We start from the raw sequence: 15,404 nt of genomic DNA on the forward strand, positions 1-15,404 counted from the left end.
ATCTTGACATTACCAAATAAAGGTAATTCTGTTTCAAGGAAAGACATTTAAAGACTGTCATAACGGCTATACTGTACTAACCCCCCTCCAACACACACACACACACCATGGCCGGCCTTGCGATGATAGAGAAAACGGGTTTTAAGTTGGATAGCGAGTTATTAGTTATTCATACACTTCCTGACTTATTCTGAAGGAATAAACCGGAAGTCAAGTCGTCAGTTACTTTGATTAAAACGTCATTTGCAGCAACAGTCATGGACGCGTATCAAACAGAAGAGGAGGTGGGTTTTGTTTATAAAAGTAGTAATTGATGCTTTTTTTAATCTATGAACGACAAGCAGAAATTACTACAAAATCTTAGTTTCCACGGTGTTTAAAAAACTTTAACCCCCTTTCAAGATCGCTGAAGATGAATAGCACTGTTAGCTGGCTAGCTTAAACTGGATTGTTTTCTTTCTCAACATTCAGACAGCATTCGTCATTGAAGAAGTAAGCAAAATAATCAAAGAGGTAAGCAAACAGACTTCCTTGACACAAGTCGGTTTGTCCTTTAAAAATATGTCTTGGAAAACCCTTAAATAAGCTTTGTTTTCAGCGATCCTTCGGTTGCTAGGGACACTGACACGGTTGCTATGGACTATATCCCACAGTTGGTTGAAATAATCATGCTAATTTTAAGAGCCTTTTTACACAATGTTTCGCTGGTTGGGTTTTATGCATATATGTTTGAGTCAAACAAACTAACGCTGCTAACACTGAATAAAAATAAAATTACCACATTTTAGAGAAGCACAAGGCTCTGTGTGTTGATCAGTTGTTAATTAGCCATCACTTTATTGATTTCGTATGCAGTCAGTAGAGGCAGCCATAGGAGGAAATACCTACCAACACAGCAGAGTGAACCAATGGACCACCAGTGTTGTGGAGCAGTGCCTTAGTCAACTCAGCAAGCTGGGGAAGCCCTTCAAATATATAGGTACAGTATATTCTCTGCTAGTTAAGTAATATTAAGAAGTTAACATTTGCATTCATTTGGTTCTTTTGGTTTATAAATTTATAAATCTATAAATTGTGTTAATGTGTTTTCCCACAGTAACCTGTATCATCATGCAGAAAAATGGGGCAGGTCTGCAAACAGCCAGTTCATGCTTCTGGGATAACTCTACTGATGGTAAATTAAAATCATTCACGTCCATCTAAAAAAATAGAATATCATGCAAAAGGTTTTTTTTTTTTTCCTTGTGATTCACTCAAGATGTGCAACTTCCATACATCGTAGAGTCATCATTACAGAGTGAATTATTTCAAGTTTTTTTTGTTTTAATGTTGATGAGTACGGCTTACAGCTCACAAAAATCTACTATCTCAAAAGAGAATATTACAAAACATCAGTCCAGAAAAAGGATTTGTTATACAGAAATGTTGACCTTTTGGAATATTGTGCACATGTATGCACTCAGTAATTGGTTAGAGCTCCTTTTGCTCAAATTACTGAATTTGTGCGACATGGCATGGAGCCAGTAAGTCTGTGGCCCCGCTGGGGTGTTACAAAGCCCAGGTTGCTTTGATAGCAGCCTTCATCTTGCCTGTGTTGTTGAGTCTGGTGTCTCTTATCTTTCTCTTTACATTTCCCCAGAGATTCTCTATGAGGTTCAGGTCAGGCCAGTTGGCTGGCCAATCAAGCCTAGTAGTACCATGGTCAGCAGACCAGTTTCTGGTAGTTTTGTCCTCACTGTGGGCAGGTGTCAAGTCAGAAATCAGTATCTTCATAAAGGTTCTCAGGCAGATGGAAGCATGGGAAACCTTTGCAAACTGGACATTTCCACAATATCCTAATCATCAATATTAAGACAAACAAGTCTTAAATATTTCACCTTGTTTGAGATTAATCTGGAATTCATGGAAATTAGAAAAAAGTGAACTTTTACATGATTTTCTAATTTTTGAATGTAGCGTTTATATAATATGGGATGTGCTGCATGAGTATTTTCTTCACTGCAACTAAATGATTTGAATTAAATAACTGAGTTGTGAATAAACAGAGCAAATGCAGTACAGCTGTACATTTGAACTCAGTGTGCTCTTTCAGCGAAGAAGCCATCTTAAAATGCTTAAGATTTAGATTGGACAGCTGTTTAGAAACATTTTGTCTGCATTCAAATGTAAATTAAATATTATCACCGATTTTGTATTTTCCACCTTACAGGGAGCTGTGCTGTGAGATGGGAGAACAAGTCCATGTATTGTATTGTCAGTGTCTTTGGCTTGGCTATCTGAACCAACTTCTATTTGTGGAACGTTTTGAACTTTTTAAGAACTAGGATGTTATGTAAAGACATTTTGGATTCATGTTAATTTTATATTGATTAAACTGAATGAAAACAAAACAATACAGTGTAAACTTTTCTTTATTTACATGACATGACGGAACATGTACAGCTTTTATGTCATAAAGCAATGGAAATTGCAAATCTTTTAACACATCCCGACCTAGAACAATCTCATTTAACCACCTCAAATGATCATCAGCTACATTCACACAATATACATTTATGTTTACGTATTTGAGAATGCTGCCCTTTTTAAAAGAAAAAGGCTGTTATAAAGACAAGGCACAGTCTTGATTAGGAGCAGATTTTGACATACTGAGATATTACAGTATCTGTACAGAGGAGTATTTGTTTTGGCTGTGAGGGCAGCAAGTCTCCCACTGTTGGCAATATGAGGGAAGTTACAACTGAGAAAATGATAACATTATATCTTACATAAGGCAAACATGTTTTGCAAATGGTAAAACTAATGAATATGCTGGAATAAGAAATGTCTCAAGATTTTTAGAAGTCAACATACACAAAGTTGTGTAAAATTCACAAATTTCTTCAAAGTCCATCCATCCAGGTAGTCATATAATACAATATAGTACCAAATAATTAACAATATTAAGCCAGTGCAATTACAGAGCTGCGTTCAAAGGCAAGATGAGTGGTAAGAGACAAGTGGTGTTAACTTAAGCAGAAGTCCTCTATATTTACATTTGCATGATTCATGCAGAGCTGAAGAGTCACAAAGTACCACATATAAGAGTGCAATGCTGCAGAGGTTTTCCTTACTTTCTACCTAAATTGTGATGTCACTCAGCTTTGGCCAGATATAAACAGTCTAATTCAACCCAGACTGTCAAAGAAAGCATAAGGAAATGGCAAAACAACCCAGTGCAAGTATAGAGAGACGACAGGGGTTCAACACAAAGCATTAAAAAGAATGATTTCACACCAGAAAATTTCTCAATTAATATTAGCACTTTTCCCGTTCACTGTAATCATGAGGCTGTAAAGCAATGCTGGTCATACGGGAAAAAGGTCATAATCTGATTAAAAAAAAAAAAAAAAAAGAAAAGTTTATAAGTTTACATCAGTGTTTGTTTCCCTTGATGAAAATGTCAAAGCAAAAACAAGAAAAAGAAAAACGCAAGTGGCTTCCTGCTTTGACTTTGAGTAAAAGTACAGTACATTCAGTAGACATGGAGATTTTCCTTTTTAAAAATATATTTATGTACACTTACATGTTTTCATTTTGCTTTAACAATGTAAATACTCCTTATTTACACATACACATGACACAGTAGTTTGTGGTAATGTGTAAAATGTTGGGACAAAAAAGGGGAACGTCACAAAGGTTTGAGATCCCATCAGTCGCTGTCAGTGTCATCCTGGTACTTGGCAGCTGCTTTGATTGCACGTCCGTTTTGTAAAGGCATGTCCTCGTAATCACTCCTTCACAGAAAAAAACACTGGTTTAGTTACATCACAAAGTTCAAATGTAGCCTAGTTTAAACAACTTTTGATAGACCATTTGAGATGTAACACCAGTTGAAATAGTTCCTACGTAGGCTTACGTTTTATCTTAAATTCTTCGTACATCTTTTAGTAGGTGTATAGTTTGGATGTCATGGTGATTGTTTTGTGGGATAACTGAAAGGACGAAAATGGTTTGGACTCTGTAGTGTGTTCTTCACAATACATTGCATTCCTTAAATATACAGATGAGGACAAAATTACAAGCCCCCCTATGAAAAATAGAGTTTTTCCCATGTGCTGTTAAACAGAGCAAATAATTTTCATCACAGCTTTTCCAAACATCCCAGTTTTATTTTGGCTTCCTACATTATTTTACTTTGCACACAAGCAAAATAATTTCAAAAACAAAAAACTGGCAGGGTCAAAATAATTACCCCCCTTCAGATAAATACCAAATAATGACACAACTTAAGCTGCACCTTGACTAGTTTCAACATAGGGTTTAGTGTGGACTTTACACCATACCTTAGGTAAAGCTGGTGCAACAGGCTGCAGGAATTCAGGAAAAAACAATGCTTACCCATAAATTACTTCATCATCTGAGTCATTTAGCATGGAGAAAGCTGGGTTATCTTTCAGCTGGGAGTCTGAAAAATTAAAGAAATCTAGTTAGTTTAATAGAATTAGTTCCATAACAGCAGCATTGCAACTGAGCTGTATTACCTACCATAAAGGGCATTTTTGGAGGGAGAGTACACAAATGCTAATGTGTACAAGTAGAAGTTTAATAGGCCATAGAATGACAGAAATTCAGCAGGTAAGTCTGGAGTTAAGGGATAATTTCTCACTTTGAAATACATGTAACAACTCACAAGATTATGCTTGAGTCAAATCACCATCAAAATGAAATAAAGTTTGAAAGGATATAGTTTTGGTAATGAGTTGACAGTTCTGCAACAAAATTGTTTTGGAGAGCCTTGGCACCAAACCTCAGGTAAAGAATGACCATGCTGGAGGATCGATAAGAAAAACAGCACCGAATTAAACATAATAATCAAAAACAGTCAAACGGGAATAGTTTTATTTCAGTAATCCTCTTAAAACCCACCTTATTACAAGGACCACAAATGTCAGCGCAGTCAAAAACCTGAGCCGGAGATCTAATGGAAAAATCACGTTAATATTCTCATAGCAAAACTATCTGTATTTGAATCAGATACAGAGAGTTTTAAGTGTGCTGCAGTACCTGAGTAAGGCATGTTCTTAAGTTCTGAACAAGCTCGGACAACAAGGAAGATCAGGTAGAGGATGTAGAGGGCAACGATGATCAAGAAGAAGACCTTCATGCCCTGGAGGAAAACCATGACACATCATGATAAATAACTGCTAGTATAGTCATTCAAGTTCAATAGAGGTTAAATGCTCACCTGAAAGTTTGCTATGTCCACTTTATACTGATAGGTAGGGTCTTGGAGCTCGTTTACCCTGTAAATTTAGAAGCAGAGTTGGCATTTCTAACCTTGTTGTCTTCTTGATATGAATCAGGATGCTTTTTGCTAGTTGAATTAGTCTTACGTTTGCCATATGCCCAGTGTTACTGCTGACAGCCAAAGAAGACCCACGATGATCAGCTTAGGCAGATAGAACGTTAAACATTTCCTCTCACCCTGTGGAAACAACATGAACAGGCAAAACAAAAATTTGTATGAGCTAAAAATGAAAATAAAAAATACATTTAAAAAGAAGCGTGCGAGAGAGAGAGAGAACAAGAGAAAGACATAGAACCTTAAAAGAATAGGCCAATCCAATGGAAAACAGAAACTGATGAGTTTATGCAGACTGCAGATCAAGGACAGAACAAGAAATACTGCCTGGGTTTTAAATGCCTCTGTGCGGACTCCAACTGATGGACAATTAAAGCACATTGATGGGTAAAGAAGAAGGGCTTACCAGGCTCAATGACCTTGGCATTTGACCTCCAGAATCTAACCAGTTCATGCATGCATTACAGTGGACATTTATATGAAGTTTAAGGAAAATTCCCCTAAGCATTCTTGATATACTGCATTCACAAGGATGGCCCAGATAGAGGCCTGTGACCTCAGCTATCATCAGGTGGAGGCATAAAAATGGAATTTGAAATGAACAAAGCATACTTGTGCCCTAATGAGAAAATAAGCACACAGTGAAGAGAGCCATGATCTCAAATATGCCCCAACAAAAGTAGCTCCTGACCTTTTTTCCTTGTTGCCACCCCATCTGTATCTAATGAATGCTGAGACCCCAATGACCCACACGAATGAAAAACCCATACCAAGCTGTCAAAAAACAACATCAATTTGAACTGTTTCAGAATCAAAACCCAGGAAGTAAGTCTACATGTTATTCTTACTGGGGATGCACGATATTATTGGTCTGGTATTCGGTATCGGTAGATATAAATATTTCTGCTGATATTTACATCTGATGTTTTGCCTGTGTATATCAGCATATATCGACTGTAAATTTTGTCCATATATAGGCCTACTAATAAATTAGTGGAGTTTTAGGCTGAACCAACAGACCTATGTCAGTTGAGGTCTTTTTCTTTATTTATCCCTCATTCTTTAAACTTTAAAATGTTTTTTAAGGACTAAAGTTTATTTCCTTGGTCTTCCTCAAAAGACAAAAGAAATTTCTTGTTCGAATAAGCATATTTAAATATCACTATCGACATCGGTAGGTATAGTCTAAAATGAATCTGTAAATATCTGCATATCGGATATCGGCAAAAACCCAATATTGTGTATCCCTAATTCTTACTTTCTGGTTTGGTACTCTGGCTTCCTTCAACAGACCAAGTACATGCTTGCTGGGTTAACTGGAGACTCTAAATTGACCACAGGTGTGAGTATGCATGTGCCAGGTTGTTGGTCTCTGTATGTCCGCCCTGTAATGTTTCCTGTTTGCACAGGACTAGTGTTATCTAGAGATCTGTGATAATTTGTAATAATAGCGCAGGACATCTGTGTTTACAGCCCTGGTGAACTGACCATGTCTTTAATTTCTGAAGTAAAAATTCCAGGATAAATGACCTAACCATCTTTCAGCACACACAGAGGTCCACAAGTAATTCTTATATTGTGCAAATCCAAATCCTTGTAATTGAGGGTGGTAATACTGTATTTTTGCAGTCTGTGTGGCTTTTAATGCACTTTTCTATTGTTGTAAAAAATAATAGAGGCATCAAAGGAGATTGTTAACAAAGCTTTGACAAATATAGATTAGAAATATTGCTTCTTTTTCAGTAAATTTCAGCTTATGTGTAAAAATGGCTTTATTTACTTTTTCATTTAAACTCTGCTGTCCAAATGTGTGTGCATGCACCATTGCTCTATTCATACACACAGAGCTTTTGCTCTACTTCCTACAGTCTCTCTTTGCAAGTGCCTGATCTTATATCAGTATCATTCAGCCGTTTATTTCTTGCATAACACAATTTACAATGTGAAATATGTTGATCAGTATTTGGCGGTTAGGCTACATCAGCTGATCTGCACAAGAAAGTTGTTGTGGATGCGTATGATCCCAAATTTATAGAGCACAGAATAATACCATCAACACCCACTGCATAAAAAGTGTTAAAAGTAACAAGAGAGGTTCATATTTAACATTAGACATCTCAATTTATCACACATTAGTGGAAGGGACACTTGACCATCTCCCCATTCCTCTGTCTAATCAGCTGCAAAAGCGCACAGGTGACTTAAGCACCACTGATGCTTAATGGGAGAGTAAGAGGAGATATTTCACCAGTTTCTTAGTCATGGACAACTTGCTAAAGATCCAAAAAATGTTAAAATATATATAGAGAAAAAACGTAAGCGCATGTTGCAGAATGCAGTGCGCCCAACAATGCATTTTCATATGAACTTTTGAAATTAAAATTCACTGTGCATTCTCATTGCAACTTTAATACTTGCTGTACAGCCATCATGATGCATGCTGGTGTTATCTAAAGCAGACTTTGATGAGCCCTTTCCAGTAATATGCACACACATACACAGACATCCTCACTCATTTGCTAGTGTGTGCTTCTGAAACATACAGGAAAGCTAGTTGCAATTTGTCAATCCAAAGTATTTGATGAGACTCAACAACAGAGAAAAAGCATCAGGCTGTAGTTTTTAAGCTAATCTGTGGTTTGGATAGCCAGCGCTACTGGGAAGCCCTGCATGAACAGACTGGACATAAACACCAAGAGCTACCACGTCTGCACAAAAAATTAAAAGCAAATAACAATAGTAAAGAAAATTTAGTCACTAGACCCACCTGAACTCTAATGCCGTGATAAACACAGAGCCAGAAGAGCAGCAGGGCGCACAGGAACAGAGCCTGGAAGAATGCATCTAATGTCCCTGGAAACCAGCTGTTCACCAGGAACGACAACGGGAAAAATGGATCTGAACAAAAGCAAGAAAATACAATACATTACACATCTGACAAACAAAGCTTGAAATAAGAAGCAAAATGGACAGGATGTGTTATTTGCAGGTTTCACATGAAACTGCAATGTAAACTATGGAAAAACTCACCATTATAGAGAAGCAGCAAAGGGAGAAGGATGGACATCCACTTCTGCTCAATGCCCCAGTCCCTCATAGAAAACTTCCTCAGTGAGTGTGCAAACATACACTGAGAACGATATACAGAGGAAATAAAGTCAGCCCTGCTTTCATTCACTTTAATCTTGGTCTCCAATTGTTAACACTGTTCCTTGTTGTGTTTTGGTTGGATTGGAAAAGCAATCATTTAAAATTGATTAAGAATAAAATCTATCAAAGTATCAGAGCTCTTACCGTCACCATGAAGGTCAACACCACAAAGACAAACCGGAACCAGATCTCCACTTGTGAGAAGGTTGAGTTGTACGTCTTCCACTGTGGGAGAGAAACAAACAAACAAAACTGTGAGACCATGAATCAAAAGAAGCAGTAAGACAAATTTCACCCTTTGTTTATTTCTTTCTTTGGAAAAGAAACCCTGCAGGAGTTCTTCACTTACTTACCACAAAATTAACCTTGAGGTCATACGTGATATTTTCAAGGCCTTTGAAACTGACCAGGACCTGATACTGGGTGTAGTTCAAGTAGCCCAGATGAAGCACAATGATCTCATCACATTTCTTGATGGAAATACAAAAAAAAAAAAAAAACATCACTGGAAAGATCAAATTAATTCCAATACAGATCTAATATAATTTTCTATAATAAAATCCAGCTATTGCTGCCTTCCTAAAATATAGAAGACATCTATACAATTAAAAAAATGCAGCTGTACTGCAGGACACTTACAGGGTTGCAGTGTAGTGTTCTTGATTTCTGGTGTACATCATTAATGTGCATTACACTGGCATCTGACATCACTCCTTTTAGCTCAACATAGATCTCGAAAGGCTGCTGGAAATCTCCCACTGACAAAGAGAGCAATGAAATCATTGTATCAACCAAAAACTATTATCTTTACCTAATAATAATAGAGAGAGCTGTATTATCTAGCATAGCAGACGGTTTTGATGATCTTACTGTTGCTGTGTTCAGCCTGCATCACACAGGTGAGCCATAGCTGCTGGTTGTAGGTAGTGAGGGGAGTAGAAACTAGATTAAAGGGCCCAGTCTGAAAGAAAACAACAAACAGCATGATAAATTATTAAAAGGGATACTCCTAGTTATTCCTGTGACATGGCATCTTTTGTTGAATATTAGCACAAAACTGAAAGGGTGTCTCCAAACATGAGATGACAGTAAAATAAGAGTGAAAAGGTATCGGTGAAGTTCACTAAGTAATTGAAAACAGAACAAAAAATATACTGAAGCTACTTTTCGATCAGTAAATTGTTATTGATGTATGTTACAAGTATGTTAGACAGCACTGATATAACCTAGGGATGTAACACTACATTCAACTTGGTTCCAGATACAATTTTTTCATTATTCTTTTTTTATTTCTTATAGAGACATAGGAGTAAAGTCAATTTTCCAATAAACATGATTCTTATATCTTAACTCTGGCAACATATTTATAAAATATGCCTTTCTTATTTTTCTTCACAAGTCACACTTTTCATTTATTTAACTGCCTTTTATTTGTGCTGACTCAAACAGCAAGTTAGCATTGCATTCCTAATGTGAAAAGCATGCTGCTCTTCTTACCTTAATTGAGCCATTTTTGACAAGTAGCTGATCACCACTGTACTCTTGCTCAAAAATTATTTTAGGACCTGTATGAATTAGGAAAAAAAACACAAAAAGTCTTAATTAAACACTCAAAAAAGGGTAAAACCCTAAATGACAGCAAAATATCCCTAACTTATTCAGAGGAATTTGTCAGAAATAATCAGATGATTTCAATTTTGCTGCAGACACATCTTTATCTGGATGCAAAAAATGTACCTATGTAGAATGTTCCTCCAGATAACAGCATCCAAAAAAGGTTTTCTCACACAAAAAGTAAATAGACAAACAGATTTGCTCATTACTTAATATTTAGGATGCTTTTTGTTTGTTTGTTTGTTTTGTTTTGTTTTTATGAAATGACAGCTATCCTACTAAGTTCAAAAAGTATCTCTGTGAAATTACAATAGAATTTCATGATAAAGTTTTTCTTAAATGTGACATGTCCCATCCTAAAATTAAAGAGGGTAGAACATGCAAAGGATGTATAATGTTCAAGTGTGCTTAAGTTGATTAAAAAAGAGAAAAAAATGATTTACATCACTATGATTGCTGAGGGATATATTTAGTAACAGAAATAATATGATAAATCACTAAAGCACTCTCATAAACTATTCAATGCCTTGGACAAAATGCATTGTGATGTGTTGCCCTTAAAAACCCTCCATAATGTGTTTAATCACACCATGAACACCTGCAACACCGAAAAGAAAAAAAAATGCATGACCCCTCCATTGATATGATTTCAGGAGCATATGAGACAATACCAATTATCTTTTCAGGGATAGCTAATGTTCTGCATATTCATAATAATTCTTGTTTACATACAAAGCATTTTGGGGGCACCCCTTGACAATGCCACAAGGCACTCCAGGATGCCACAGCACACCTGTTAAGAAAAGCTGCATTAGACAATGTGTTTTATCTCCAAGAGCAGCTGGCATTATCCTGGAGATACCCACCTCGCACTGAGAGTACCCTATTTTACATCTTTTTACCAGTTTATAATAGTGAAGAAAAACATTTACAAATTCTCCCATGTTAAAGCATTTGTGAGGAAGCATTGATTTCTGTTCATCTCTGTGCTCTCGATGGACAAAGAGGGACCACTTATCACTCTGCTGATGTTGTCCAATACATGTGTAAGTGGTGATTTCTTATTTTCACAGCTTTTAAAAAGGCTGCTTCTGCAGCATGATGTTCATCACTTTGTCTGAGACCTAGCCATAGCATTGGTTTCAAACATTTATGAATATAACTAATAAACTAGTTGTAAATAGTAAATGAATTAAATTTCCCTCAGGAATAATAAAGTATTTATCTATCTATCCATCTATCTATCTATCTATTCCTTCAGATGACCCTTTTTGCCTTTGAGGGTCAAAATGGTTATCAATTTCAGCATTTTCAAAACCAGCCAAAATTCACCACAAGGACTTTAACTGAGCAATCAAACACTGCAGAAAAACAGCTTTCATTCAGTCCAGATGACAAGTGCAGAGCTTAAAGAATTTCAACATAGAAAGAAGAAAGTCAGATCAAACTCATACCAAAATATCAGTGGTACTGCAATCAAGAAAACAAAACTGAGCATATCTCCACTGACCAACACCCAGTCTGATGAGTGTTCATCAACTATACCTGCAATCCCGATGAAGACTGTGAGGCCGAAGCAGATGAGGAACACCACAAACACCAAGACGAAATGTCTTTTAGACAGTGTGTAGAGCCGCATGGGGGCCAGTCTGTAAAAAAGATAAATTCATCAGAGCTAACACACATGAGCTAAACGTCTGATTCAGAACAGAAAGACAGAGGGACAACCCGACGTGTGTAATATTTGCTTTGTGGCTAATGTAAGGCTACAGGCAGCAGATGAGGAGCGGATATGTCAACACTGCTCGCGTCCATGCTAGTTTGTGCTAGCACTACCAGATGGCAGAAAACAGAGGCGCACAGTGGTTTAACATATCTTTACATATATTTAATCGCCGGCGACACATCTAAGCCAACCAAATGTACACTTACAGCTCCATTTCTAGCGGTTCGCAGTCTCGGCGCCGAGAAAACACGTTAAAATTCCACAGAGAATCCACATCCGTGTATCAACATCAGTCTGCGACAACTGGAGTGCTACGTCAACGAACTGCCGTGGTCACGTGACAGCCCAAGGAAGCAATAAAAAGGGCATGAAAGCGCACGCTCACATCTCTGCTTCTTCTTTTTTTTTTTTTTTTTTTTTTTTTTTTGGTACAAGTGCAAATTTGGTGTTTAAACCACCGTCAGAGGTCATTGTAATTCACTAAAACTAAAAATATCTAAGACTAAAATATAAAAATCACTTTAGTTACAACACTTATCAAAATGAAATTAAATAAGAAACAAAATCTTCTTAGTTGTAGTCTTTGACACCAGCAGACTGACTGACATGTCCACCCAAGCCTGGACAATGTAAAATGGCTTGATTTGACAAAATAAGACTTAACACAATGGTTCATCTTAGGTCTTGACTTGTATTCAAACATCAAATTTGAATAAATAAAATTGCAAGTATGGAGTAGCCCGTTCCCGTACTGCTGAAAACTAAAACTAATAAAAAAAGAAAGAAACAAACAAGCAGTATTAACAAACAATTAAAACTACACTGACATTGAAATCAAAGAGGAAAAACTCAATAAAAACCACTAAAAAAATCAGAACTATTACCTTGCCACAGACTTTATAGATTTAAACCTATTATATACGATGTGGTATCCAATTTGTAGTCATTTAATTGTAGTCATTTTACATTTATGTTTTGATCTTAATTTTCAATTGAAGACGCAACATTCACATTCAAATCAATTTTCTTATGATTCTACCAGGCTTCTGCTGTCTGGCACTTTGCGCATGCGTAGCACGACCTAACGGCACGTGAACGTTCTCTCCAAATTTCTCATGAATAAAAAATACAGTTGAGCAAATAACTGGTCTTTAATTACACCTCACGTCAGAATGACGGTATTTATATTATCAGTACATAATCTTTACCATTAAACGGACTTATAACCTAATAAAATCTCTTTTCGAGACAACACTTGTTGACTTGTGGCCCACCCCATGTTTAAATTTTAGCAATAATTTAAATAAATAAATAAACAAAACGGGAAAAAGACAAGGTTTTTACATTTTTCCTTATTGTTATGTTATTTTTAACACCGGGGGTATGTGAACGCTTGTTCCTTAATCTGCCCTAATTTAAAATACGCGATAAAACGCAAAAAATGAAAATCTAAGGAAATCGGCGATGAACACATCTGCCATCTTAACTCAAAGGTAAAGGATGCATAAGTCGTCTACCGTAAGGCTCAAAATGCCACATTATAATTCACCGCACACAACATGAAAAATAGCCATGATTGTTTCCCAATCATTAGATAAACAGAACCGTAGCCTACCTGTAAAAGCGATCATCTCTGTAAGGTGTCAGCTCCTCTTTTAGCTCGTTGTAGGCCTCCTGGATTTTCCTACAGAAGTATTTCAGCTCGCTGTACAGAGGGTTTTCTAAGCCGATCGAGTAGTCGTTGTCCATGATTACATGGAGCCGTCTGACGGCTGAAAATGGCGATATGCGTGAACGATCGGCGGCCTCCGTACAGCAGAACAAAGATCTGTCAGTATTGTTTCGCTCCTAATTGAAAATGCAGCCGTAGCTTTTCCGTTTGTGACGGTTCAAAGCTTTGGCGTCAGGAGAAAAAGTGGGTGGGACGTTGTAATTGTAGGGAGGGGGTCGTTTGGTGGTCCTCCCCCAGATTTTTTTTTTCTCAATTAAGTCCATGCAATTTCCTGCAATCTGACAAAATTTTTAACAACCTTGGATGCTCTCATTTGGTTTAAACATTTTTAGAATTAGACATATTTTAAGATGAAAGGATCTATTAAATGTGCATTATTCTTATTTTGTTATCAATATTGGCTATTATCATTGTGCAGTATTGAATCATTCACCCTTGGTAATTACAGCACTTAATAACTTAAGTGTTAAGCTTGCTTTTGAGGAGTAGCTAATTTTGCTGACAGAAATGTAAAACCTATCACTGCATCCACAGTTGAGCCAGGCTACTATTGTAATGACTGGGGCCTCTGTTTGACAGCTGAAATGGACAGATTTTCAGTAAAAATAACTCACTTTCTCTTCTTTAAAAGCCACCTTTGGAGATTAAACTAAACCAGCTGATTTTGACGTCATGATCGGTTCACTCTCAGTACTCTGAGCATCCCTCCACGTTAATTCACTTTGTATGTGAACTAATGCAAAACTGTTAGCAACAGGTGAGTTCATTATCAACATTTAGATTAATGTCAGACTTGTGCTGTCTTTCTGCAGAGTGTCTGTGTCGAGTCGGGTTGCTACACAGACTGCGGGTTGCAGTGAGAACAAGTCATGGAGTTTCTCTAAAGCAGACGATCACTCAGGGAAAACGGCACAGGGTGGACAGACAGGTGTAGCCTGACTGTGACCCACGGAAAGTGAGAGGGTCCAAATAAGTGACTATAAAAGGTATAACGGGTCCGATGGCCATGGTTCAAAAAGAGACGCAAACGCCGTGAAAAATAAAAACAGGCGGGAAGCACCAAGGCAACACACGGGAGAATTGTCACGTGATCGGAGTTCAGCACCACGGACAGAGACAGTCCCATAATGAAATAATGATCCTATGGTAAATTCAAAAGACATAATCATCGTCATATCACTTTTAACTGTTGAGTGTATCTTCTGTTAACTGAAGATTCATTTTCAATGTCTATTTTACTTTTATTCGGTATGATAAATCATTTTACTCTCTTTTTATACTTTATTTCTACATTTTTTTATTCCGGCAACATAAACTATTTTTGCAATTAACTTAAAGTAATCAAGGTGCAGAAGAGTGTAGAGGTAAGTCCCCAGTACATTATCACATTGGACTGACAGCAAATCCCAACTTTGGACTATTTGTTACCTGACAATGGATGGATGTCAAAGTCTTTTGTTATCAAATACAGATCCCAGTGTCGAACTGCTAAGTTACCTGATGGAGCGCCAGCAGATCCCAATGTTGGGCTGACATCAGAGTCCGATACTGGACCAACAACAGATCCCAGTGTTAAGTTTGTGTCAAAACCTTATTTTGGACAGACAGCAGATCCAACACTGACGTCAAAAAACAATACGTGTACAACAGCTCTCAATATTAACATCAAAACCTGATGTTGTTGTGATGATATTGTTACCTGATGTTGGAACACCTGCAAATCCCAGTACTGGGCTGATGTTAAAACCTGATGTTGGACCAACAACAGAGTAGAATGTTAGAATGATGCCATTACCTGTCATGGGACCAACATCTAAGCTTGATGTTACAAAGACAAT

At 37.1% G+C, this 15,404-nt stretch overlaps 2 protein-coding genes across 3 annotated transcripts; one reads left to right on the plus strand and one right to left on the minus strand.

Moving 5' to 3' along the window:
• Positions 1-215: 215 nt before the first annotated feature.
• dynlt1b (dynein light chain Tctex-type 1b) lies at positions 216-2,390 on the plus strand. The gene is made up of 5 exons (XM_041805987.1): positions 216-284; positions 472-513; positions 856-979; positions 1,097-1,174; positions 2,210-2,390. Exons 1-5 carry the CDS (start codon positions 258-260, stop codon positions 2,278-2,280), a joined length of 342 nt encoding a protein of 113 aa, XP_041661921.1. The 5' UTR covers positions 216-257; the 3' UTR covers positions 2,281-2,390.
• Positions 2,391-2,395: 5 nt separating this feature from the next.
• On the minus strand, positions 2,396-13,644 carry tmem181 (transmembrane protein 181). Of its 2 annotated transcripts, none has more exons than XM_041805989.1 (17): positions 13,450-13,644; positions 11,654-11,757; positions 9,992-10,059; positions 9,365-9,455; positions 9,134-9,252; positions 8,848-8,964; positions 8,639-8,719; positions 8,375-8,474; positions 8,112-8,242; positions 5,376-5,467; positions 5,228-5,285; positions 5,047-5,149; positions 4,909-4,960; positions 4,728-4,810; positions 4,528-4,617; positions 4,381-4,447; positions 2,396-3,776 (listed from the first exon to the last, which is right to left on the minus strand). In XM_041805989.1, the coding sequence occupies exons 1-17, from the start codon at positions 13,581-13,583 to the stop codon at positions 3,692-3,694; spliced, it is 1,575 nt and encodes a 524-aa protein (XP_041661923.1). In that variant the 5' UTR covers positions 13,584-13,644; the 3' UTR covers positions 2,396-3,691. The 2 variants fall into 2 exon arrangements, with proteins under 2 accessions (XP_041661923.1, XP_041661922.1); XM_041805988.1 differs by lacking the exon at positions 13,450-13,644 and adding an exon at positions 12,041-12,159.
• Between the last annotated feature and the right edge of the window lie 1,760 nt (positions 13,645-15,404).

Source organism: Cheilinus undulatus, linkage group 14 (assembly GCF_018320785.1).
Source record: "Cheilinus undulatus linkage group 14, ASM1832078v1, whole genome shotgun sequence".
Classification (NCBI taxonomy): Eukaryota; Metazoa; Chordata; class Actinopteri; order Labriformes; family Labridae; genus Cheilinus; species Cheilinus undulatus.